The sequence below is a fragment of the Myxocyprinus asiaticus genome, chromosome 16 (assembly GCF_019703515.2).
Source record: "Myxocyprinus asiaticus isolate MX2 ecotype Aquarium Trade chromosome 16, UBuf_Myxa_2, whole genome shotgun sequence".
NCBI classification, from domain to species: Eukaryota; Metazoa; Chordata; class Actinopteri; order Cypriniformes; family Catostomidae; genus Myxocyprinus; species Myxocyprinus asiaticus.
Window position 1 is genome coordinate 6,321,105 of NC_059359.1, and position 26,522 is coordinate 6,347,626.

Sequence of the window (26,522 nt, forward strand, 5' to 3'; positions counted from 1 at the left end):
GGACTCTGTGAGCTCGCTCGATTTCCAGCTTGTGGCCTGTTATGTCGAGCAGACTCGGGGAAAAACTCGTCTAGGAATTTCACCATATCTCTGCCCTCCTCATGCTCAGGAATTCCACCAATTCGAACGTTATTCCTGCGGCTTCTATTCTCAAGATCTTCAAGCTGTTCAAGGAGATGTTCCAAATCAACTTTGGTCGCGGGCGGATTAGCAGTTAATTCCCTCTCCGAAGATTCCAAAAAATCTATTCATCTCTCAACATCAGTCACTCTTGTAACTAGCTCAGAGAATTTTATTTCCATCACCGTAATCGATCGACGTATTACAGCGAGATCCTCCAAGTCAGCAAGAATCTTCGTCAACATCACCGAGATGTTTTACAACTGACGCTGGATCTCCTCTCCCGCCACGCCAACCAAATCGAGTCCCCAGTCTGTAGGCCTGTCGGAGCTTTCATTCTGAACACGTAAGTGTCTTTTAATGTCTCCAGAGCCCGAGGATTTTGACTTCTTTGCCATGTTTTGCGTCAAAGAGCAAATGTGTAACTGGGTGTATCAAATTTAACCAGATTATAACATGAAAATAATAAAAAATTTTGCAAAGTACGCAGAGCTCGTCGCTCACACGTCTGCTTCTTGCATGGCGTCACGTGACCCCACTAATGGTCAGATTTAAGGGTAAGGGGTTTGCTCAAGTATTACATTTCTCCATTTAAAGAGACATTCATGTTCGAGTGTATAAAGTTTGTGTTTTAGCAACGGTGTATGGGAATTATTGCGATTATAAAATGACATTCTGTTGTCTAGCTGATTTAAATGAATGAACATGTCCTGTGTGAATGAATATAAATGATACCTCAAATCATGCAGCTTGTTTAGGAGAGGTGTGCCACTAATTTTCTAAAATGATTGCTCTTATGATTTTTGCCTGGCGGACGATAAAACCCTGTAGACTTGGCAGTGAAGGAGGGATCCGGGCCATATGTACACTCAAAAAATTCATTTTTGCTTCTTGTTCAATTTAGTTGCTTAAAATTAGCTACTAATCTTGAATTTTTGTATCACAGTTTAGATGTCACTTCATCCATTTGCATTGGGATAGCTTAAATTATTTTCATTGGCCATTACCAGATGTACATGTGATGTCAGGTTCCCAGCATGCACCACATGCATTAGTAAAAAATTGCAAATGAATGTCTTAATATTTGCTTTTATTGCAGTATTTGCACTGTTGGGGTTGTGGTTGTTGTCCCTTTTGGGTTTTGCGTAATTTAAAATGTGTATTTATTTCCAAAAATATTATTGTTAAGTGTCACCGTCATTATGGTTTGTGTGTTGGATGTTAAGGACCTTGCATGCCTGGTTGGAAAGCTTGATTTAAAACTCAAAGGCAAGATGGCATCATCTATCGCTGAGACTACAAGCCAACACGATCTCATGTGAAGTCGTATGAATTCATACAAGTTGGCTAAATTGTATGAAATCATACAAGTTCGTTCATATAAATTTGAACGAATTGTAGATGTGCAAATACCCGGATATGTAATGCAGAAGTAAGTGAAAGTTCCACATGTAGAAGGAGATGAGGGAGATTCTCCTGATTGGCTGTTGCAAAAGTTGTACGAATTTGTTTGACCCAGCTCTTACGATTTCATACGATTAAGCCAACTCGTACAAAAGTTTCGCGTGTAGAAGGAGATGAGGGAGAGTTTCCTGATTGGCTGTTGCAAAAGTTGTACGAATTTGTATGACCAAACTTTTACGATTCCATACAATTAAGCCAACTCGTATGAATCTGTATGATTTCACCGTGAGAGTGTGTTGCTACCAGCTCACAAAAAAACAAAACAGAAGTGGTATAAATTAAATAGACTCAATGTAATTAAATAATTACTTTTTTGGTATTTTTATTTAGTAGATGTAACTAAATTCATATAAGTTCATATAACAAGACTTCACTGAAGTGCATTGAATGTTTTTGCTTGTAAATAAGTGAGAGTATCTGTCAGTGGTTAATGTCAGTTTAGATTAGGCCCAGTCCTGAGGACAGCACTATATCTTTAACGAGGGCTGTAGATTTAGACCGGCTGATCAGCAGGGGGCATGAGTCACTCGGGCAGAGGGCAAAGTCAACTGAGCAGCGCCTGATGCTCTTACCAGTCTGCTCTCCAAATGACAAGATTAAGTGAGCAATGCACCACAGCAAGGAGAGTTACAGACAGACTAGTGGAAAGGTCAACGTCACAGATTGGGAGAGGAGGTTGTAGGATGGGCGTTGAACAAACAGAAACCAATTAACAGGGAAATGGGGAGTGTGATAGTCTAAGCCTCAAACAGCTTGCCCATGGACTATTCACAAACTGTCTGATGCATACTGCACACAAAACCAGCAAGAGCTTTCTCAGAAAGGCAGAATCCAATCTGATTGTCCGGCTTCATGCAATTAACGTGAGTCAGGGAGCACAGATTTTTTATGTCTGCTTGGAAAACAAAGCAGTGTTACAATGATGAGTTACAATTATCATGTACTAGAATGCTAAATATTTGAAAATACTACAGAAAGTGTGTGCTGTTTGATCTTTCCCCCTCCCGCTTCTGTCAAGTGTGACATCCGTGTTACCTTTAACAGCTGATATCTCACACAACACACACTCTTTTTAACTCATCACAATCACATTCAAAGCTTCAAAGCAAGCTCACAACTTGGATACTCCTGAAAAGCAAAACAGGAAACACTGAGGTGACATCTCCATAAAATTGGCAATAGGCTCTTTTAACTGTAAAGTGGAACTACAGATTTCTCCCAATCACATGGATACAAGTGGGCCGTCTCATCCCCTTATAATGTCCATGTTGCAATATAAAGAGACGTACCGTGACTGTTACAACGTGAAGTCTCTACAAGCCTGTTCTCTTGGTCATAGCACACCATGGCCTGGTACCGGTAGCCCTGGCCGCACTCCTTAACATCTCCCTGCACCTTCATGCCCAAAGCGCTCTCCAAACGGCCCTCTGGCAGAATGCAGTCGGACCAGTTACCCACAGGCTGGGCGTTGTATTTGTCACAGGGACAGTACTGGGTCTCGCTCAGTGGGTACATCTGGCTGTTCTTACACTTGTCCTTCTTCTTGCTTTTTCCTGTAATCAGAGGAAGTGTTGATTACTGTTCTAATTAAGCTTATTAATGAATGAGTCATGAGCCGGAAGTCAGAGCTACACCCCCTGCCTGCCTCAAACTTGTCGTGTTTTTCATCTGCTTGCAGCTGTTGCATGACTGGTTGGACTAACGCTTACAGTATAAAAAAGTACCGTCGCTTTTTTGTAGCCAAGACTTTGAGGTATGTGACTATGCAGAAACTGCCTTTCAAAAATAAACCTAATCTGAGAAATATTCACTGGGGTAAAAGTGTGACAACTAGCCCCAGTCTGTGTAAAATGTGGGTAACTTTGTGCATGATGGCCGTTCCAATTCTGTGAATATCTACAGAGCTTCTAGTGTGCAGACTGTGGGCTTAATGGGATAGTTCACCCGAAATTGAAGGTTCTCTCATCATTTACTCACCCTAATGCCATGTGTATGACTTTCTTTCTTCTGCTGAACACAAACAAAGATTTGTAGAAGAATATTTTTAGTTCTGAAGACATGGATCTAACACTGGAGTCTTATGGATTACTTTTATGCTGCGTTTATGTGCATTTTAGAGCTTCAGGTTCTGGCCACCATTCACTTTCATTGTATGGACCTACAGAGCTGAGATATTCTTCTAAACATCTTTGTGTTTAGCAGAAGAAAGAAAGTCATACACATCTGAGATGGCATGGGGGTGAATAAATTATGAGAATTTTCATTTTTGGGTGAATATCCTTTAAACTTTCTCCTTGTGGGTATCGAATCAGCAACCTCCAGAGCTTTAACCAGGTATGCCACCCCACCCAACCACTAACCCTCACAAACCACAGCCTAATTAACACGTGTCATCATTCATTACCTACGAGAGCTCTCTTCCGTGTACGAACCCCGACACAGTCTGAGGTGCAAGGAGAAAACTTGGACCAGTTGGTGAGCTGGCAGTCGTCTCGACACGGTAACTGGCAGGGCTGGCTTACAGCGGGCATGCTGTTGGCAAACTTCAGACACTGCACGAAATCCGCCATTGTGCCATCCAGCTGCCTACATGAGATAGCTGCAGATCACACACATACACAAACACAGCGGTGAGATTCAACAGTCCTGTAGATTACAGAGAGAATGGGCACAGTGCCAGACATAGAGAGTTCAGGCTTCCAGGAGTTGGTTATTTATAGGACTGACAGGCAGGAGAGAGTCATGCTGTTCACTCTGATCAGTCACCTATTATAAGGGAAATGATGTAAAGTATTTTTATATAAATATAATTCAGGGTTTGCACACAATTGGACATTTCCTGTCGTTCATGATTATTATGATTTTCTGAGGTGGTTTTCCATTTGTACGTCATACCATTTGTACATTAGTAACATATTAATGAACTAATGAGAAACATTAAGATGATAAAAGCAACATGTAGTCAAAAACTGTCTAGCAATTTCTAGCCTATTAAATATTTTAGAGCAGAACATAACAAGAAACATGTTTATTCCCTATAAAAGTGAATATTCACTACAGAAATGTTCATAACTTTTCACAATTTATTTTATTACAGGTTTTCTTTGATTATGGGATCCCTGACAATTTAAATTCGTCAACATAAAATATAAAAATGCATTAAACTCACTGATATAGATGCACTGAAATATATATCTTTACCAATAAACAATAATTATTTTTTTATTACAATATTATATTATGACCTTGGAAAAGCTCTAGTCTAGACTTTTACATCCTTTAAGCCATGATATTATCAACTGCAAACAGCAGTTTATTTTTAAGGAACAAAATTATATTATATTAATTTATTTCAATTAATCAGTTCAAACTGTTTCAGTGAATCAACTGAAAACTCAGATTCAACAATCTGTTTGTGTCCACAAAAATGTCCATGGAAGTTCCTGAATTTTGCTATATGCATTGATATATACAAAATAAATAAATAAATAAATAAACCATAAATCATTATTTGATTTGATATTCCTTATCCCATTGGCACATTGTTTTGTCTTGTTTTAAGTAATTATATTATATTATATTATATTATATTATATAAATGTTTTGGTCCCACTTTATATTAGGTGTCTTTAACTACTATGTACTAACATTAAACTGTATACAATACAATGTTATTATTGTGTAACTACATGTTGTTCTGCAAAATTCTCACAAGATTCACATTTGCTGCTACTGAGGTTGAGGTATGGGTAGGTTTAAGGTAAGAGGTTAGGGTTTAGGGTAAGGGTTGGGTTAGGGTCAGGTTTAGGATTAGAGGTAAGGTTAACAGTGTAACTACAGATGTAATTAAATGCAAGTACTTTAAATGTAAGTACAATGCAACAACATGTACTTACATAATAAGTACATCGTATCAAATGCTTAAGTAAATAGTAGTTAAAGATACCTAAAGTGGGTCCAGTGTTTAGCTGATAACAATATGGTCACCGATACATAATGCATGGCCATATCTAAGATTAACAATACCTATAACACACCAATGAGTCACAGTCTGATTTGAGCAGCTCAGAGAGCTGCTGTAAAGACAGGTCTGTTAAACTGTTTACATTTCCGTGAGGATGTGCAGTAAGCTTCTGGAAATTATGTCAGTAAACAGGAACCAATAGATCAAACTTTGTGAAAATACTGAGTACAATAAAGCAGCACCAACAATGCTGACACCCAGTGACGCTTTTCTGTACGGTCAAGAGTAATCAGATCATGAGTTTGAAGGATTGCTTTGCTCCTGACAGGCTCTGAAGGGCAAATGTGAAATCTAGTGTGATGGAAGTCTTTGTCAGACCACTGACTATTCCGGTATAATACATAATGCAGTCATCTGCGCAATCGAAATTTATAAAAGAATTGGAAAAATAAACTAAAGGGATATAAAAAAGGAATAAAGCTGAATGCAGATACAATACAAATGCAGATGTAACAATTCTGAAATTACTTTGTTGCCTTTAACTGCTAAGCTGCAAATATATAAACAGAACAAAAATAACACAATACATTTCACATAGCAAATCAACAATCTCAAATCAGACAATGTATAATAAAATTAGTTGCAGCATGTATGGCTACTGTGCGTGCATAAGAGGGAGAGGTATCAGAGGTGAAAGGTCAGAGGTCTGGGTAATTGACTTCTCTTGGGTCAGGGGATTTAAGCTGATGTACCTCTAGTCTGGACTCCAGCGCCACAGTTCTCCTGAGCTCCTTTACTGTCTTTGCGGATACTCCATGCCACCAGCAGACATTTACGCCACTTGTGTGTTTTCCACCTGCAATGTCCAGGATGTATTATTATTATTGTCAGCAGTGGATAATTAGTTAGTACATTGCTTATCCCAATTAGTTGACTTGACTGACTACCTTTGAAAATGAACTTGTTAATGAAAAATATATCATTATTTACTTTGCTATGCAGCAAAGGGAAATTTTTCAGAGAATAAGAACTTAAATTTTGTTCTGTTCCTCACACAAACCTTTTTTGATAGCATTCAGAAGACTTGGAATATAGCACATATGAATTACTTTAATGGTGATTTTAAGGTGTTTTTATCAATACTGGAGCTGGATAGATGTGGTCATTATGAACTGTCACTGTATGGAAAATAGCTGCATGCAACTTCTTCAAATATATATATATATATATATATATATATATATATATATATATATAATAATAATAATAAAAAAAAAAAACAGCATACAAAATCTTTGTTTAAACACTGGCCCTTAACACTTACTTAGTTTACTAATTTTAAACCATGACTTGCACTACACATAAATAACTAATATTGGCATTATATTCATGCTGTTTAGCCAGAGGGGAACTGGCCCCCACAGTGAACCTGGTTTCTCCCAGGGTATTTTTCTCCATTAACCAACATCTTATAGAGTTTTGTGTTCCTTGCCACAGTCACCTTTGGCTTGCTCACTGGGGTTCTAAATACAATTATGATTTAATTATTTCATTATCTATTTTATACACAATTTACAATCATATTTAATCAAACTACACAACGATGACTCTAAGATTTTTATAGATATTACAGTTTTCATTTTCTGTTAATGTATGATTATCTGTAAAGCTGCTTTGAAACGATGTGTGTTGTACCTGTAAACCAGGCAGACAGATGGTGTCTCACAGTCTTTCTCTTCATAATGGACGTCCGGACACTCCTGACCTCCATTTGCTGGCATCTGGATGACCACTCGATAGCGAGTTTGTTTACTCTTCTGCTCATTTGCAGCTGTCGTTCCAAATCCACAGATTAATATCATGCTAATTTATATACTGCAGTGTATTGTGCATAAAACTATATATTGACAGAAAGATGGACAGACAGACAGATGGATAAAATAAACAGACAGACAGACAGAAAAGATAAATAGACAGACAGACAGACAGAAAAGATAAACAGACAGACAGACAGACAGACAGACAGAAAAGATAAACAGACAGACAGAAAAGATAAATAGACAGACTGACAGATAAGATAAATAGACAAACAGACAGATAGATAGATAGAAAGAATGACAGATAAGATAAATAGACAGACAGACAGACAGATAGATAGATAGATAGATAGATAGATAGATAGACAGACAGACAGACAGACAGACAGATAAGATAAATAGACAGACAGAAAGACTGATAGATAAGATAAATAGACAGACAGACAGAAATAGAGACAGACAGACAGACTGAAAAAGAGACAGACAGATAGACAGACAGACAGACAGATAGATAGATAGATAGATAGATAGATAGATAGATAGATAGATAGATAGATAAGCTAAATAGACAGACAGACAGATATAAAGACAGACAGACAGACAGAGAGACAGACAGACAGATAAGATAAATAGACAGACAGAAAGACTGATAGATAAGATAAATAGACAGACAGACAGAAATAGAGACAGACAGACAGACTGAAAAAGAGACAGACAGATAGACAGACAGACAGACAGACAGACAGATAGATAGATAGATAGATAGATAGATAGATAGATAGATAGATAGATAGATAGATAGATAAGCTAAATAGACAGACAGACAGATATAAAGACAGACAGACAGACAGACAGACAGACAGACAGATAAGATAAATAGACAGACAGAAAGACTGATAGATAAGATAAATAGACAGACAGACAGAAATAGAGACAGACAGACAGACAGACAGACTGAAAAAGAGACAGACAGATAGACAGACAGACAGACAGACTGAAAAAGAGACAGACAGATAGATAGATAGATAGATAGATAGATAGATAGATAGATAGATAGATAGATAGCTAAATAGACAGACAGACAGATATAAAGACAGACAGACAGATAGATAGAAAGACTGACAGATAAGATAAATAGACAGACAGACAGACAGACAGACAGACAGATAGATAGATAGATAGATAGATAGATAGATAGATAGAAAGAAAGACTGAAAGATAAGATAGATAGAAAGTCTGACAGATAAGATAAATAGACAGACAGACAGACAGACAGACAGATAGATAGATAGATAGATAGATAGATACAGACAGAGAGACAGACAGATAGATAGATAGATAGATAGATAGATAGATAGATAGATAGATAGATAGATAGATAGATAGATAGAAAAACTGACAGATAAGCTAAATAGACAGACAGATAGATAGATAGATAGATAGATAGATAGATAGATAGATAGATAGATAGATAAATAGACAGATAGAAAGACTGACAGATAAGATAAATAGACAGACAGACAGACAAACTGACAGACAGACAGACAGACAGACAGATAGATAGATAGATAGATAGATAGATAGATAGATAGATAGATAGATAGATAGACAGACAGACTGACAGATAAGATAAATAGACAGACAGACAGATAGATAGACAGACAGATAGAAAGAAAGACTGAAAGATAAGATAGATTGAAAGACTGACAGATAAGATAAATAGACAGACAGACAGACAGATAGATAGATAGATAGATACAGACAGATAGGCAGACAGACAGAGAGACAGAGAGACAGACAGACAGACAGACAGACAGATAGATAGATAGATAGATAGATAGATAGATAGATAGATAGATAGATAGATAGAAAGTCTGACAGATAAGACAGACAGACAGACAGACAGACAGACAGATAGATACCTGCTTCACAGGATGTGGGGCACTCTGTCCATTCACTGAAGGGTGTCACTATACAGTCTTTCTTACAGGGCAGCAGACAGGGTCGCACTGACTCTGGGCGAGGGGCTTCAGGACATCTAAAAGAACAAACAGACACAATGTAATATAGCCAGTCTTTGTCATTTCATCACATAAAGCCAGTTGATGAGCAAAGATACCAGCAGAGCAACTGCTATTGAGAGGAAGGGAATGGTAATGGATAGCTCTCTCTAGGTATTATTTTGTGGCTTTTAGTCCATGTCTTTTAGCTTTGAAACCATATATATGCTAGCTCAGGCCAGAAACATACTTCACACAAAACATGTACGCAAATGAGCTCTTGCGTTACTATGGTGGTAACAAACCGCAGTACTCAAGGGGGCGATAGAGCTACCTTCAAAATTCTGTGTCTTATTATATTATCATTTATGTAAGATCCTATAAATATATTGACTTTAACTTTCTTGCTCAGCAATATTCTCTTCTAACTGTTGCACCGCCATGGCAGTAGAGACAAAGAGAAACTCACCAATGAGGCAGACAGTTCACACTAATGTCTGCTATAGCGCCCCTTGTGGCAACGTTGAGACTGCAACACGTACTTGCATTGTGAATTGCAGTCTGACACATTTTGAAACGCAATAATGCACAAAAACAAGCTTGTTTAGCCAGAAGTGTGTTCATGTGCTTGCGTAGAGTGTGTTTCGGCCTATTCTCATAAAAGTTGACAAAATGAACTAAACTTCCTGTTTCAATAGGAGACATGTCAACACAGGAAAGAAAACTGTGTTCGTTAAGCCATTTCACAGGGTCTTTAAGCAATTTTCTCATTTTGTAAGTTGCATTGGATAAAAGCATCTGCTAAATGAGTACATGTAATATCACAACGTACACAGAAATATCAAGATTTATATCAAATATTGTCAAAAGGCTAGAAAATAGAGATAATGTTTTAGCTATATCACTTAGCCCAACTCCATACTATGGACTAAAACACAACCCTTGCTGAGCAAAACTTAGTAGCATCTGTAGCACAACAATGCCTCTTTCAATCTTATTTTCCCTGCTCCAAGCTTACATTATGTACAAGCCAGAAGGGCCAGATAAGGCCTCACATCCTGTTACAGTATTCAGTCACCAGATAATACTCTTTTATCAATGTTACAGCTCCTCAAAATGTATGATCAGGGGTTAGGTTTAATCTGCTCCTGTATTTTAAGCACCGCTCCGGCTCGGCTATTCCCTGGATAAAGATAAACAGGGAAGCAGGAGTCCAGCAGCGGGGCATGCAGTAATCTGATCTTTGATCAAATCCTCCAGGATCTGGCGCTCCGGGAAGGGAGTCGTCATTTGCTCTATGTTTCATGAGACGTGAGGTTGCAAAGCTGCCACAATATAATAAAGCAAGGCCGATTTATTTGCAATAACAATAGAAGCAGTAAATCCGGTTCAGGCATGCAGGGCTCTCCTGGAGATTGGGAAAATTTCTGACAGAGCTTTAGCAACACACCCACACAGGTGACGGCTCATTTGGATGATATTCTCAACAATTTCAACGAAGGATGTTATTTCCTGCTGTTCTTACCAAACTGATCTCATAAAAAAAAAACAAAAAAAAAAACATGATTGTGGTTTACATGGTTCCTTCCACGTATTGCAGCAGTTCTGAGGTGAAAGGTCCAATGTGTGGCACTAAATGTGAGTTAAATTTTCTCCAAAACAGATATGGCTTTTAATGCTCTATTGAATTTGAAATAAAAAAAACCGCCTTCCCTACCCTAAACCTAAACCTAACCGATAGTGTCATAAAAAGCAAATATGACATGAAAAACACAACTGATGAAGCAACTATGCCATTTTGTCTGGCTTCTATGACCGCGCCTGGACATGGTGTTAGAAAAGAATGGTTATATACTGTAATATCATATATTCCACTATGTGGAGAAAGCTAAGATGGAAATATTTTAAGAATTCCTGAAAAATTAAAACAGATGGTTTAATTTATTGTAGTCATGAATGGAAATTACAAAAGTAGAATAGGGCTTGGAAAAGTTCATTTATTTAACTGTGAGGAAGAATAAATACATCGTTCACTTGCCCTCTCCAAGCTGTCATTATTTTTCAATTACTATTAAATGTCAGAAGTGTTGATGTGAAGTGAGGGATCACATTTCCTTGAAGGTTTCACAGAAGCAGCTCATTAGTGTTTCTAGAAAAACTATTATAACACTGTTTGTGTTCTGTTAATCACTTCTAATTGGATAATCTGTTAAAGTAGAAATTTTTTGGTTTGATAAGCAGTGTGAGCAGAATAATGCAACCTTAACTATGCAGTCATAGTCCCTTTAAGACAAGACAGTTCAGTATATATGTATATGTGTGTGTGTGTGTGTGTGTGTGTGTGCTGTCAGTCGATTACAATGTTTAATTGCGATTAATCGCATAATTTTTTGTAGTTAATCGCGATTAATTGAATACTTTTTTTTGTAGTTAATCGCAATTAATCGCAGATTTTGAAATCTGCTCCAGCGAGCGGCAGTTCTGTGGACGGAAATTCCTTGTTGATGAGAGAGGTCAACAGAGAATGTCCAGACTGGTTTGAACTGACAAAGTCTACGGTAACTCAGATAACCGCTCTGTACAATTGTGGTGAGCAGAATAGGTTGGCGGGTTGGCGCTTTTTTGGTGGCATGAGGGGGTCCTTCACAATATTAAGCAGGTGGTTTTAATGTTGTGGCTGATCGGTGTATATATATATATATATATATATATATATATATATATATATATATATATACTGTATATTCATAAATATTACAATTCATATAATTATATATATATAATTTTGATTTTATTTGTTATTTACTTTTTATTTAACAGGATGGCACACTGGCCTCAGGTGACTGACACTTTTATTAATCTTTTTGTACTTTTTTATTGTAATTAATTGTTTTTAATGTGTGTTTTAGACGTTGAAGGTGAGGTCAAAGACAAATTTCAACTACAACTGACAATTAAATTTTATTGTATTGAATGTCATTCCAATTTAAGTCTACTTTCTTAAATTCAAATTCGAAGTACAATTCTGCATTCTTTTTGTTACCTCAATTTAATATCAATTAAACAAATTGGAATGTAAAATTTCAAGTACTATCGGATTTATCCTACTTCCCACTTCTGAAGTCGTAATTACTATTATGCCACGTTCAAGTACTTTGTTGTCGAGAGAATAGGAAACATGCAGGACGCCAGGTTCTTTCTTGCATATTTCTTAGGGAACTCTTATTTTGACACCATAATACGTGTTAGTCGCTCACTGAAGATAGTGTTCTCATCAGTATTCATAATAATTTAGTAGCATTATTGATCATTTGTATTATATTATTAAACTTATGTCTTTATGTTATGTTGTGCAATATGCAGTGGAAGTCAAGGTTACAGTTGTAAGCTTTATATTGGTTGTATGTGCAAGCCTTATATAGGTTGTATGTGTAAGCTCTTACAGCCATATGTAAGCTTTATATACCATAGGTTGCATGTGTAAGCTTTATGTAGGTTGTATGTGTAAGCTTTCCTTATATGAGTTGAAGTTGCATGTGTTGACGTGTGTTTTACATTATAAGGGGAGGGGAAGTTATTTTTAACTGCTATAGTATGCTTAAATACATCCTGCAAATGTATTTTCTTCAGAGAAAGACCGAGCGAGACCGAGGGAGAGAACGATGGGAAAGGCAATGAAGACCATCGCATAACACCATTGCAATTGAAAGTTTATTTCTCTCCTGTGTTTGATAACTAAATGAACTAATAAATGTACTATTTCTTGGCAAATTTAACTGGTGTGGCTCCGTGACTTCACAACGGGGAGAAAGACTAAATTCAGAGTCTTCACTCACGATAATGGAATTTTTTTGTCAAATACATACTATTTTCTCAATGTGGCAACGTACAATATGTATAAAATGGTAACTGACATACAGTACGTAACTGTATATGATCGAAATGGCAAGCAGTAACAAGGTAGCTGTATTTGGAAAATGAATAAAACCTATCATTCACAACAGAAACTGACACAACACAGAGCACTGTAATTTCTCCCATTCATTTGACTAAGTGTGGTACAATAACACATATGCTGTACACGTTTCGTGTTCTTCCATCGATGTTTTGCCTATATAAATTGCATAAAAGACTGACTATCCTCTCGAACTGTCAGGAAGAGCACAACAAGGGATAAACACTGAAGTGAAGCAGCAGTTGTCAGTAACTACGAGAAGCATCAAAGGTCTGCGCCCTGAGCTTTAACATCGCTGTCTGCATTTGTGATTTCTCTCTCAATCTGGCACTCGGAGCGACACAAAGTGGCTCAGTGCATGAAACCCTGCGTAAAAACGTGATCCCAGCTCTGCCCGCCCCAGACCCGACATAAACATGACATCTGGCTGCATTCATTATTTATTGGAAGGAGGTCTAGATGAGATATTTCAAAAGAAACGCAGGTTTGAGTGATGTTTTGAAGATTTTGTTTTATTTCAGATCAAATGCCTCACTTGCACTGCAAAGTTTTAGTGAGTTTTAGTTTCAACACTTTTTGAGTGAGAACTGCATTTAAAGGTGAAGTGTGTAATTTTTACACTAGCACATACAGGAAATGGCAAAATAATGATTGCTTTCCTTACTAACTAGACTATAACACACATTATCTTCTACTCCTTGAGAGGTAAAAAGTTTAACAGCCTGAATTTGTCACACCAAAAATGTAGCACTATTGTTTACACCGAAGATACATCAATAGGACAATGCTTAACTAGATCAGTGATGCATTTTTAGGGAGCTTGTTTGTGCCAAGCATCAAGAGACTCCTCATCTTGTGGTGATTAAATTGCATTAAAGAATCAAGCCCACTTAATTACTGCCATTATCATCAATAGAAAATTAGGCAGTCTGAAAATGACTGTGCTAATTAGCCTATGTTTATTCATCTTTCACCAGTGTAGTTTGCATGCAGTGGAATGATAGGGTTTGAGAGTACACAGACTTCTGTAGCACAATTACAATCTGCCACTCAAACACCAGCACAACCTATCTTCAGAGGGGGTAGAATTTGTCCATAAGGGCTTTAAGCACAACAACAGATGTTAGTATTGCAATATCGAACGAATGATGTGTGTAACATTTTACATATTGTAGGCTGATTTCCTTGAAAATTGTAAACACTGTGTCTCTATGGCACTATAAATATTGACTCAGCCAGTGGTGTGAGTTTGGGACAGGACTATCTTTGTTCGATTAACAGCAGAAGGGGGTTATTATTTTTGCAATTCTGTTTGCTAGTGGCACAGAAATTACACACTTTTGCTATTAAATAACATTTTGTTTCACAGTTTATATTTTGGTATGTCATTAATGGGTGAATCTCACAAAAACGGTCAAGAACACGTCTGGATCACATTTCTGTGTGTGCCTTGATCCCGTCATGGAATAAAAAAGTAAAAAAGGTCATTCTTACTTTATATAACATAATTGATATTTAAACAAGATATAAACTTGGAATTGTGAGAAATAAAGTAGCAATTGTAAGAAATAAAGTCACTATAACAAGATATAAAGTCGCAATTATGAGAAATAATGGAATAGCGAGACAAAATCACAGTTACGAGAAATAAAATGGCCATAGTGAGGTATAAAGTCACAATTACGAGAAATAAAGTGGTAAAAGTGAGATAATCTACAATCACATTTTCATCAAACCTCACAATGATGACACTAAGACATTACAGACATTACAGTTTCATAATTTTCTGTAAAGCTGCTTTGAGACGATGTGTGTTGTGAAAAGTGCTATAAAAATAAATTAGACTAGACTTGACTTGAGATATAAAGTCATGAAAATGGCGAGGATTGAAATGGCAATTGCGAGACATAAAGTCACAATAACTAGAAAACAAAGTGGCAATAGCGAGATCTAAAGACGAAATGACGAGAAATAAAGTTGCAACTGCAAGATTAAAGGGCCTAGTCACAATTGCGAGATATAGGCCTAAAGGTGCGATTGCGAAATATATACGAGCAATTACGAGAAAAAAAGTCACAATTATGAGAGTAACAGTGAAGTGAAATAAATTGGTAATTGCAAGAAATAAACTCACAATTGCGAGAAATAAAGTGGCAATTGAGGGAAATAAAGTTGCAATTACGAGAAAAAAAGTCACAGTTGTGAGAAATAGTCACAATTAAGAGATATAAAGTTGCAATTAAGAGAAATAAAGTCACAGTTGTGAAACATAAAGAAGCAACTGCGAGATACAAAGTCACAATGATCTTTGTAGTTATTTTTATTTTCATTTATTTATGGTGCGATTAAGGCACCATATATTTCAACCCAAATAAGATAAAAATAAGAAATTATATTTTTCCTAAAGAAAATGATATCTATTTTAGATTTTTTTTTTTTTTTTTTTTTGCATTGTGATATTATTTTCATTAAGTCCTAACAACAGCAAAAACAACCTGTTTAATTGTAAAGGGTAGAAAATTGTCATGCAAAATAAAAATTATGGCTGTGTTTGGCATAAAAAAAATTAAAAAAAAACTTGACCAACATTATGAGCAGACTTTTATGAGTGTAAAATATAGCCCTTTAAAAGCTTGATGTAAACTTACTTTTTAGGTGGCACTTGTCCGACATTGACTTTCATGCAGATGACCTTGCGTGTCTGCATGCCCAAGGCACAGGTGGATTTGTCTGCGCTGGAGGAGACGTTGAGGTTGGATGTGGTGGTGTCCTCCGCACACTGTCCCCAGGGGCCCGTCTGCCAATGATACACGATGCAGGGATGCTCGTTACAGTTGCGAACTTCCTGCAGGGCGGTTGTGTTGGGGCAGCTAGAACCTCCTGCAAGAGTGTAACCACATGCATTAAGCCTGACATTAACCCTTTAATGGTTTTTGAATCCTGAGGGCATACAGATATTTGAGAAGCTGGGTGGAGCAACAGTGACTGGGCCTAATTAATGGTATTTATAACAAGACCATAGTAAGTAAGCACATGGAAGCATGGATCTTCTTCACTAACATGATATCTATAAAACAAACTATGGCATTTTTGAAATTATAAACAGTAGACCTACTCAAAACACATGTAAGAACAATAAATACAAAATATAAATATTCATAAGTTGTAACACAAATGTATTATATTCCCTCACTCCCCTAATGTAGCCTATGACAAATTTAATAGAGCTAAAGGAGTGATATGATAATGTTTATTATCAATCTATTTCTACCTAAAGTACAGTTAGTGTTACTATAGTAAATTCAAGGGTGGTGATGTAGAATCCTGTGCCAAATTCAAATGGTTTCCACTTCTCACGCCTTGCTTCTCGCTGATTCTCGCAAAGATGCGAGTTTAAGAGTTCGAGCTTTAAGAGATTTGCTCCCGCACTGCTCTGTCCATTGAGCCGTATCCATCTACAGAGCCATACAGGTGCATTAGCCGAGGTTGTGCCTTCACCTGTGTATTTGACGCTGCTAAACCAGATACTTCAGATGCATCGCTAGACTTCAAAATCAGATGAACCGCGGTACAAATGCATATCAACCTGTATAATTGAGAACCAACTGATATACTCCAAGTCTAGATAAACGTTTTAATGCAAAGAGGAACTTGACGATAGATTTGATTATTACAAGTGATAAGCGCACCCCATTTGTAACCTAATGCCACCCTCTCTTCTAATTTGCTCTCAGTGCGCCCTGGCATCCTTTGAACACCCCCTGGGGGGTGGTATCGCCCCTGCTGAGAAACCCTGGTCTAACTAATTGCTGACATTTACAGGTTTGCAGAAGACAGAATAGCCCATTGGGCCTTTGAATCAAAGCACTCTTATTCTAAGAGGGAAGCAATTTACACAAGGATATGTGCATATGTCTAACTGCCTCTGAGTATTCTGCTTTAAATTTATAACAGGCACTGTATTAAACTTATAGGCTCTGACAGGTTAATTTAAAATATTATTATGTTTATAATGGGCATTTATAAAAAGGGTAAAATAATTGAAGGGCTTGTCACACTTTGCTTAACCCTTGGTTAGGAAAAAAGTGAAAAGTATAATACCACCACCAAATAAAATTTTGGTCATAATTTACTCACCCTAATGTCATTACAAACCAGTATGACTTTCTTTCTTTTGCGGAACACACAATGAGATGTTTTATAGTGGACTGTCTTTTCAACACAGTGGCAGTGGATAGTGCTTCACTTTAAACCTTAAAAAAGGAGTCAAAAGTATCATAAAGATAGACTATGCGACTCCTATGTCATATTGCATGGCATACGGAAGGATCCGTTTTTGCGAGAAAATAACCCAAAATGTAAGAAATTTGCGTCTGTTGCGCAAATTATAGTTAACAAAAACTAATAATGAAAACGAAAACTGATTATTTTTTATAAAACTTTGTAAAAAAGAAATCTTATTACAAATTCCAAGTTCATGAGCGCTATGAGCGCTATAAGCGATGCTCGTTTATAGTGGCTTCAGTGTTAAAAACAACGCAAGTTCTCAAGTAAACACGCATGACAATGTAATCTTTTCGGGATGTTTCTCACCAAAACCACATCATACTGTATGCCTTAAGAAGACTTGGAAAATGACACATGAATCGCATGGACTACTTTTCTAATATTTCCTTTTTTAAAGGTGCTGTAAGCGATTTTAGCCGTTCTAACTTCCACAAGACTGAGCCGTTGATTTAGCCACGCCCCCTCTTTCCAAAACACTGCCCCGATATCATTGAAACCAACAAAAAGTATGTTCTCATGGTTGTAAAACACAACAGTAGTGAAATAGTGCCATCAACAGACAAATTATAAATCAGAATATGGCATTAAACCATTAATAATTTGCTGCAATGACAATACTCTGAGAACGTACAAAATGATTGACAGGCAGAAAGTGTCAGAGACCGCGGCCTGCGGACACATTTTTGTTTGCTGTTTACAAAGTCCAGAGTTGTCACAGAGACTGGTTACACATCTCATGACACTTATTTCAGTGATATCTTTCAGGGAGTAGGAACTTGAAACTCCTTTCCATGAAACAAATCGCTTACAGCACCTTAAAGCTTGAAGAATAACATACAGGTTTGGATAGTTCATTTTGACTGAATGTAACATTTTTTGGGTGAACTATTCCTTTAAAAAGTCTGAGTGAGGAAAAAAGCCCAAAATAGAAAAATGATGGCACATTTAATTTTTCAAATACCTTAATAATTAGGAAAAATGTATTTGAGAGACATAATAAAGCTATTGCATTTATGCATTTATGCATTTGCATTTATTGATTTAACATCTACTATACATTTTCTGCAAAATTTGCCATGACAGTAAATTATAGTAGATGTTAAATCAGTAAATGCAAATGCATAAATGCAATAGCTTCATTATGTCTCTTAAATACATTTTTCCTAATTAATTCTGAAATGTGCTCTGACACATTTTGGAACACAATGTTATGAAAAACAGAGCTTTGTGAAGCATCTGCATTCACATATTTGCAGATGTTTCTGGCCTTATGCGATGTGCTAGTCCCAAAGGAAAGTGGCTCTGTGATATTATTTTTATTCAAGTTTACAGTATACTGTACATGCCATCACTCTTCTGACTTGCTCACAAATCGACTCTGAAGGATATGCATTATGCATAAGGTCTCGCCGCACGAATGGCTGCATTTGGCATCTCTTACGGTAAAAGTCAGGCAGATGTCTAGCAAGACAGTACATACTACATACTGCCTTTCAGAGGGCATCATTTGACTGAAGGCAGTTACTTTTGTGGAAAATGGTCTCAAAAGCAAATCCATTCATGTGATAGTTCTCACTTCTCATCTCAATTTAAGCATCCGTTCAGACTTAACACTTTCTTGTGCAAAAAAAAACTAGACGTAATGCAATGGATAGAAAAAAAAAAAATGCAGGTATTTTAAGAAAGTTTATTTTAAGTTGACATCTAAATGCATCTAAAATCTGCGTCAATTGATGCTTAAAAAACAGCGAGATGCAGCGCAACTGTAACAAATTTCCATCTAGCCTAGTGCACGTTAACAAACTGAGCAGACGGACACCAAAATTTATTCGGTGTGAACGGCCCATAACATATCCATAAGCTTTTTTTTTTCTTCTTTTTTTTAATCAAGATTTATAACATCAAGACTTTAGGTTGAAATTTATATGAATGTAAAAGGTGCTGTCCTAGTCACCATTTCTTTAAAGTTTTTCACAATTTTTAATCACCCCTTTGCCTTCACAAATTCATTTTAAATGGTTCTGCAGTTTGACAAATGAATTTTTATAGGTATAAATATCCTGCGTATTATTTAATATGAGGTCATAGAAACTGCATGGATAATAATTATAAAATAATTAGCAAAATGAGGTTTAAAATATTTTTAGAGAGAGCACAGCATGTCACACCACAGGACACATCAACTTCTTAAAAGTATTTAAGTCAAGTCAACTAACCACATATAAACTTGTGAAACACCGCTAGAAAAGAATACTAAAGAATAGAGAGAGTCCATTGACATTCTCTAGCTATAAACCTAAACAAACACTATCTGTTTTTATCAAAAAGATCTAAATCTACACACAGTCCACAATACATGAAAAGAAGAAAGCAAATGTACCATAGAGCTCTGGAAACTTTGGAACCCTTGTTAGACCTTGAGATAAAGCAAATGTAAAGGGTGTCTTTACATACATCTGTTGTCACCAATGGCAAGGCTGTAAATGTTTTAGCAACTACTAGACTAGTACAACAGACATGTGTTACTTTTAATGTTCAGATCATATCGGAGTAAAGATAAAAGACTAATCAGCAAGACACAGGACTCAATGGGCTCTTCAAACCACACAAACAAATCTAAGAGGACTTCTTCAGGAAAATACTCTAAGGGCTCTAAAAACATGAGATGTTTTGACACGTTACCCTCCATAACTGTTATCCAGGCCACTACCATTGACGTTACTGTGGAGAAAAACACAGTGAAAATCGACTATAGACTCGCCTGAAGTATACTCCTCTCAGAAGGTAACAACAAATGAGAAATTAGAAGAGGAAAGGCAGCATTTTTAAAGTCAAGATAAAATAAAAATGGCCCCTATTAACATTAATGCAAGTTCAGGGTCTTATTGTGCACGATTCAACTGTGCACATTATTTTAAGTAAACACAATGTTTGTACTTGTAACCTTTAATCAAAAAATGGCTTTCCTTTTCGGCTGATGTCACAAATCATTTGTGCTCCATTCTGGTGTGTAACGCCCACTTTTCATGATCCAATCAATATCCGATGGACAAAATCAAAACCCATCCTACATCTTTTTCTCAATGAATATTGTGTTGTATTCAGATATGTCAGATTACTAAAGGAAAATGGGTTGAAAATGATATTTCACATTGACTTGTTGCTTGTGTTCAATAGCCTACCAATGTAAACTGATGCTTAAAGCTGAAATATGTAACTTTTTCAGTGTTAAAATACTTTCTCCTATCCCAGCATAATATGCAGAAACAGCGATAAGTAAGCCATTCATAGGTTAATTTTCTTAAAAACTGTAAATACTGTGTCTCGGTGGCGCTATAAAAAATACCTCCGCTTCTTTTGAGCGACCCGTCTCAAGAGATAAAATAATATTGATTTGATCAATGGCGTGAGTTGGGGGCCGGACATAAAAAAACATTAGTTCAAAACAGCGCATATGGAGGTAAAGTCTTGTTCGGTGTGAACGGTACCTAGGTTCTTTTAACTTGACGCACCGTCGTAAAAATGTGCCGGTAGAGTGAGATCTTAAAAAAACAGCAATACACGGTGCAACGGTCAAAGATATATATCTAGCGCATATTTACATAGAAAATCTATTTAAAAACAGCGCATACGGGCGCAAAATATCGTTCTGTGTGAAGGGCCCCTAAGTTCTTTTAACATGACCCTGCTAAAAAAACAGCAATATGCGGTGCAATGGTAGAAGACATTTCTAGTGCATGTTTACATTAAGAAAAATGATTTAAAAACAGTGCATAAGGAGGCAAAGTCTCGTATTCGGAAAGCAGTTTTGAAAACAATGTTTATATTTGCAATTCTGTTTGGTGCCGCAGAAATTACATACTTCAGCTTTAAACCTCTTCAAAACAGATTAGGTGGATTTAGGAGACTTAAAACACTCAATTATGTCATAAAACATTGCTGTTACAGCGCAGAGTCATCCATCAGACTTTTAGACAGTTTTAGGCTGAGAAACGTCTCCCTTGAGGAACAAGAGCTTTTCCTTGGCAGTTCTCTATTAACTTTTTTATGGCTAATCTTACACACTACAGACCAAAGTTTTTGCATGTTGACTTTTTACAATGGCCCCAAACAGTATTTGGACACTTAAGCCACACTTAAGTATGAATCCCACTGGATAAGATAACATCATATCAAACCAAGTGTCATTTATTTTAAAGAAAGATAAAAAAGCACACTTTTTAAGCAAAACAGCTTGGTAGGTTTTAAATGATCAAATAAAAGAGATACTATTCATAATGAAGACATCATTTTTATTTTTTATTTTTTTGGACAAAAATGGCTCAAGTGGTCCAGCACCTTTTGTTTGCAGATGCCACTTGGTTTATTATTTTGTTATCTAATGCAGTGACATTGATGGGCTTTTAAGCCTGACTTTTGTGTCCAAATACTTTTTGGGAAATTTATATTAAAGCTAATGTGACAATGGAAAAGTTTCCCTTACATAGGAAAAATCAAACAAGTGCCTATGTAATGTTCTCTTTACCTTCTCCTGCATTGTAAGCCAGTATGGCTCGGGTTCTCATCTGTTTACCCTCGGCAGTTTTGCTGGAGCAGGTTTGGGAGCAGGTGGACCATGCAGTCCAGAGGCTGAGGGCACAGTCTTTAGGGCAGGGCACCACACAGGGCGCAGGTGCCGGGTACACCGCTTCAGCACACAGCTCCCTTTCCACCTCTTTACCTAGAGCAAAACACAGTATCAACATTACAACATGTGGGACTACAACATTTGGTGACATATTATTTAAGCAATTAGGTTGCTTAATAATTCAAGCAATCAGGTGGGGGATATATGACATGCTTTTAATGCACTTTTAAACAGTCTGTACTCAAAGTGTCTGCTATTTTTAAATTGTGCAGTCCTAAAAATAAAAGTAATCATACTGACTCAGAAGGACAAGCAAAAAACAAAACATGTGCAAATGTTGTGTGTGTATTCAGCACCATTTGGCACCAAGCACAGGCATTCTCAAGGGTTCTCATGATATCTTTTACTCTGAGCCAGAATATGAGATGTATCAGCTTGGTTTTGGCTTCAGCACAGGGACATGCTGCTTGAGCAATGAACCACAAACACCCAGTAACATTTCTATCAAAAGCAGAGACACTCCAAGTTTTCCTTGTAGCAGACAGCGATACAATATTTACATCGATCTGACAGAACTGTGGCCATTTGTGGAGCAATATTGTAAATGTCTCTCTCTCGACAAGTGGAGCGGAGCAGATGCCAAGTCTGCCTGTAAAAAAACAACTTGCAGATCAATTTTAATCAGCGTATGATGGAATCAGTCTGCTACAGCATGAGAGGGAGCAGAGGCAGGTTATGGCGAGACGGGGGCGTTAGATTGCTCACGCAGCAGATGCTAGAGAGCATTATTCCACATTATTATAATTTTATATTTATATCCCATCACACGGCAAATTCTAAAAAAAGACTGGTCATATGACAGTGCGATGTCTTGAAAACAACAGATGTTTACTTGTAGAGCCATTGATGGTTTGTTTTTTCAGACTTTTCAACCATTTACACAATAAACATACGCATGTGGTACAATTGTGACTGTAAGGTCAAATTCAACTGATTCAGATGCTTTGGAAAAAGCTACATACAGCGCAACTAATGGTACAGAATACACTCTGTGTCAGTTTAAATGAACTTCAACCACTAAACATGCATCTCAAAACACCTGTGTTCTGCTTTATTCACGGACCTTCATTCAGCATTTTTTAACGCAAGGACGCGTTCCATGTAAACGGCCCCTAAGGTCTTTTATCTTGACATGGCATCTTAAAAACACATAATTCTAAAAAAACAGCGGGACGCAGCACAATGGTCTAAGACGTTTGTCTAGCATGTTTACATAGAAAAACCATGTGCGAGATGCTAAAAAAACTGTGAGACACGGTGCAGCAGTCAAAGACATGCATCTAGCATATGCGGAGGCAAAGTCTCATTCTGTGTGAAGGGCCCCTGAGTTCTTGAACTTGACCTTGTAAATAAAAAACAGCGATACACGGTGCAATGGTCAAAAACATGTCTAGTGCATGTTTACATAAAAAAAAAAAAACTATTTAAAAACAGCACATACAAAGGCAAAGTCTTGTTTGGTGTGAACGGCCCCTAAGTTCTTTTAACTTGACACACCATCGTAAAAATGTGCCGGTAGAGTGCGAGATGCTAAAAAAACAGCAATACATGGTGCAACAGTCAAAGACGTATGTCTAGTGCATATTTACATAGAAAAATTATTTATCAACACTGCAAACGGCTGCAAAATCTCGTTCTGTGTGAAGGGCCCCTAAGTTCTTTTAATTGACCTCGCTAAAAAAACAGCGATACGCGGTGCAACGGTCAAAGACATATGTCTAGTGCATGTTTTACATTTAAAAAAAACTATTTAGAAACAGCGCATACTGAGGCAAAGTCTCGTTCGGTGTGAATGGCCCGTAAGTTCTTTTAACTTGACATGCCATCGTACAAATGTGCCGGTAGAGTGCGAGATGCTAAGCAAACAGCATTACGTGATGCAACGATCAAAGACGTATTTCTAGTGCCTATTTACATAGAAAAACTATTTTAAAATAGCGCAAACGGGTGCAAAATCCCATTCTGTGCAAAGGGCCCCTACGTTCTTTTAATTGACCACACTAAAAAAACAGTGATATGCGGTGCAACAGTCAAACACATGGCTAGTGCATGTTTACCTAAAAAAACAAAAAAATATTTGAAACAGCACATACAGAGGCAAAGTCTCGTTCGGTGTGAATGGCCAATAAGTTCTTTTAAATTGACATGTCATCGTAAAAATGTGCCAGTAGAGTGCGAGATGCTAAAAAAACAGAAATACGCGGTGCAACGGTCAAAGACGTATGTCTAGTGCATATTTACATATAAAAACTATTTAAAAACAGCACAAATGGTCACAAAATCTCGTTCTTTGTGAAGGGCCCCTAAGTTCTTTTAACTTGACCTCGCTAAAAAAACAGCGATACGTGGTGCAACGGTCAAAGACGTTTGTCTAGCATGTTTACATAAAAAAAAAAGAATAATATTTTTAAAAATGTGCATACGGAAGCAAAATTTCGTTCTGTTTGGCCGCTAAGACCATGAAAAACTAAAATTGTGTTTAAATTTGGAACTTACCCAGTAATTAACCTAGAAGATACTGTAGTTCTGAGAAATGGTCTAGCATAATTTCTTTGCAGATGCCACTTGTTTTTATGTTTTTTTTTTGTTGTTTTTTTTTATCTAATGCAATGACATTCAGACATGTTTTTTACATATCCATTTTTTAAGGCATTCATACTGAAAATGATCTTGCGTCCATCTGAAAACGGTCCTTTTTAGTTATTTTAAGTTGACATGCCACCTTAAAAATGTGCCACTGATGTGGAAGATACTAAAAAATATAGTGAGACATGGTGCAAAAGTCAAAGATGTACATCAAGCACAAGTTTAAATGGAAAAAAATGTAATAGCAATTTTAATATGGCGTGTCAATTTAAAAGAACTTAAGGGCTATTAATAACGAAGGTGATTTTGCATCCATCTGGAAACAGTCCTTAAGTTCTATTAAGTTCACACGGCGTCTTAAAAATGTGCCACTCATGTATGAGATAAAAAAAACTGTGAAACGTGGTGCAATGGTCAAAGATGTACGTCTAGCACGTTTACACAGAAAAACAATTTATAAGCAATTTTAATATGTCATGTCAAGTTAAAATAACTTTCTTTGGGAGTGTGATTTTGCATCCATCTGCGAATGGTCCATAATCATTGGTTTGCAGATGCCACTTGGTTTTATATTTTGTATCTAATGCAATGATGTTCCAACATTTTTAAGTGTAACTTAAGTACCCAATAGTGTGCAAATACTTTTGGAGCCCATTGTATATTTGCAGTGCCCTGAAATGTGGTACAGGAAACGTTGACAGAAGGACACCTTGTCACAACATGCTGGTGTTAAAGAGATGGTGAATTTATGAGTTGAGGTCTAATGGTTGTCTTTAGCCAGTCTGATGAATGTCTCTCCAGCCATCGTGATGTCTCTCCAGCCATCATTCGGAGGAGGACAAGATCACCATTAGGAACATGTTCATACTCCTGTTATCTGCAGCATTAATAGCGTAAAGAGCTCCAGCCGAGAAGAGAAAATGCTTTAGACACAGCACACTATCTGAAAGGTGAGATATGACTACCCTCTTTCAGGATACTGTTTGTATTCCCAGAGGCTAATTACCGGATTCAGAATCAATCTGACTTTTTAAAGGCTTCCACTACAGAAGCTGTCAGAATGCAAGTGAGAATCTACTGGGCTGCTTAGGCATAATACGTTTTTGGCAAGCTTTACCGAAGAGATTATTTTTGCTTTTTTGGAAAGAGACCGTGTGTCCCATTTGCAGTTTTCTTAAGGGCTTTTCACACTACACTTAACCCTTAAATAATGTATTTTTAAAACTACCGGTAAAGACCAGTTTTAAAAGGATAGTTCACATTAAAATGGAAATTCTGTCCTCATTTACTCACCCTCATGTCAGTCCAAACCTCAACAACTTTCTCTCTTCCGGGGAAAACAAAGATGTTTAGCAGAATGTCTGAGCTGCTCTCTTTCATACAACGAAAGTAGATGAGATCATATTAGTTTAAAAGACGTGAGGTTGAGTAAATTATGTCAGTTTTTATTTTTGTGTAAACCATCACTTTAACACTAGGTTAAGGAATATTGCACTCTTGACATTTTCTAAGCTTTTGCTAAAGCTTTTCTTAATTGTGATGTTAAAGGTATTAAAGTGTTATTTGAAGTGCTAGAATGTTGAAAGAGTTTTTGCCTCGCACCTCGCTGAAAAAAATGCTGTGTCAATTTATAAGTAGCCAT

General features: G+C 36.9%; 1 protein-coding gene across 1 annotated transcript in view; it reads right to left on the reverse strand.

Moving 5' to 3' along the window:
• LOC127454648 (thrombospondin type-1 domain-containing protein 7A) overlaps positions 1 to 26,522 on the reverse strand; it is a 151,570-nt gene that overhangs the window by 44,624 nt on the left and 80,424 nt on the right. Inside the window, exons 8-14 of the mRNA XM_051721998.1 lie at positions 22,133 to 22,327; positions 15,969 to 16,200; positions 9,288 to 9,403; positions 7,244 to 7,379; positions 6,301 to 6,404; positions 3,989 to 4,183; positions 2,874 to 3,137 (exon numbers count right to left, since the gene is read on the reverse strand). Coding sequence (XP_051577958.1) covers positions 2,874 to 3,137; positions 3,989 to 4,183; positions 6,301 to 6,404; positions 7,244 to 7,379; positions 9,288 to 9,403; positions 15,969 to 16,200; positions 22,133 to 22,327 — 1,242 coding nt within the window. The remainder of the gene's footprint in view (positions 1 to 2,873; positions 3,138 to 3,988; positions 4,184 to 6,300; positions 6,405 to 7,243; positions 7,380 to 9,287; positions 9,404 to 15,968; positions 16,201 to 22,132; positions 22,328 to 26,522) is intronic.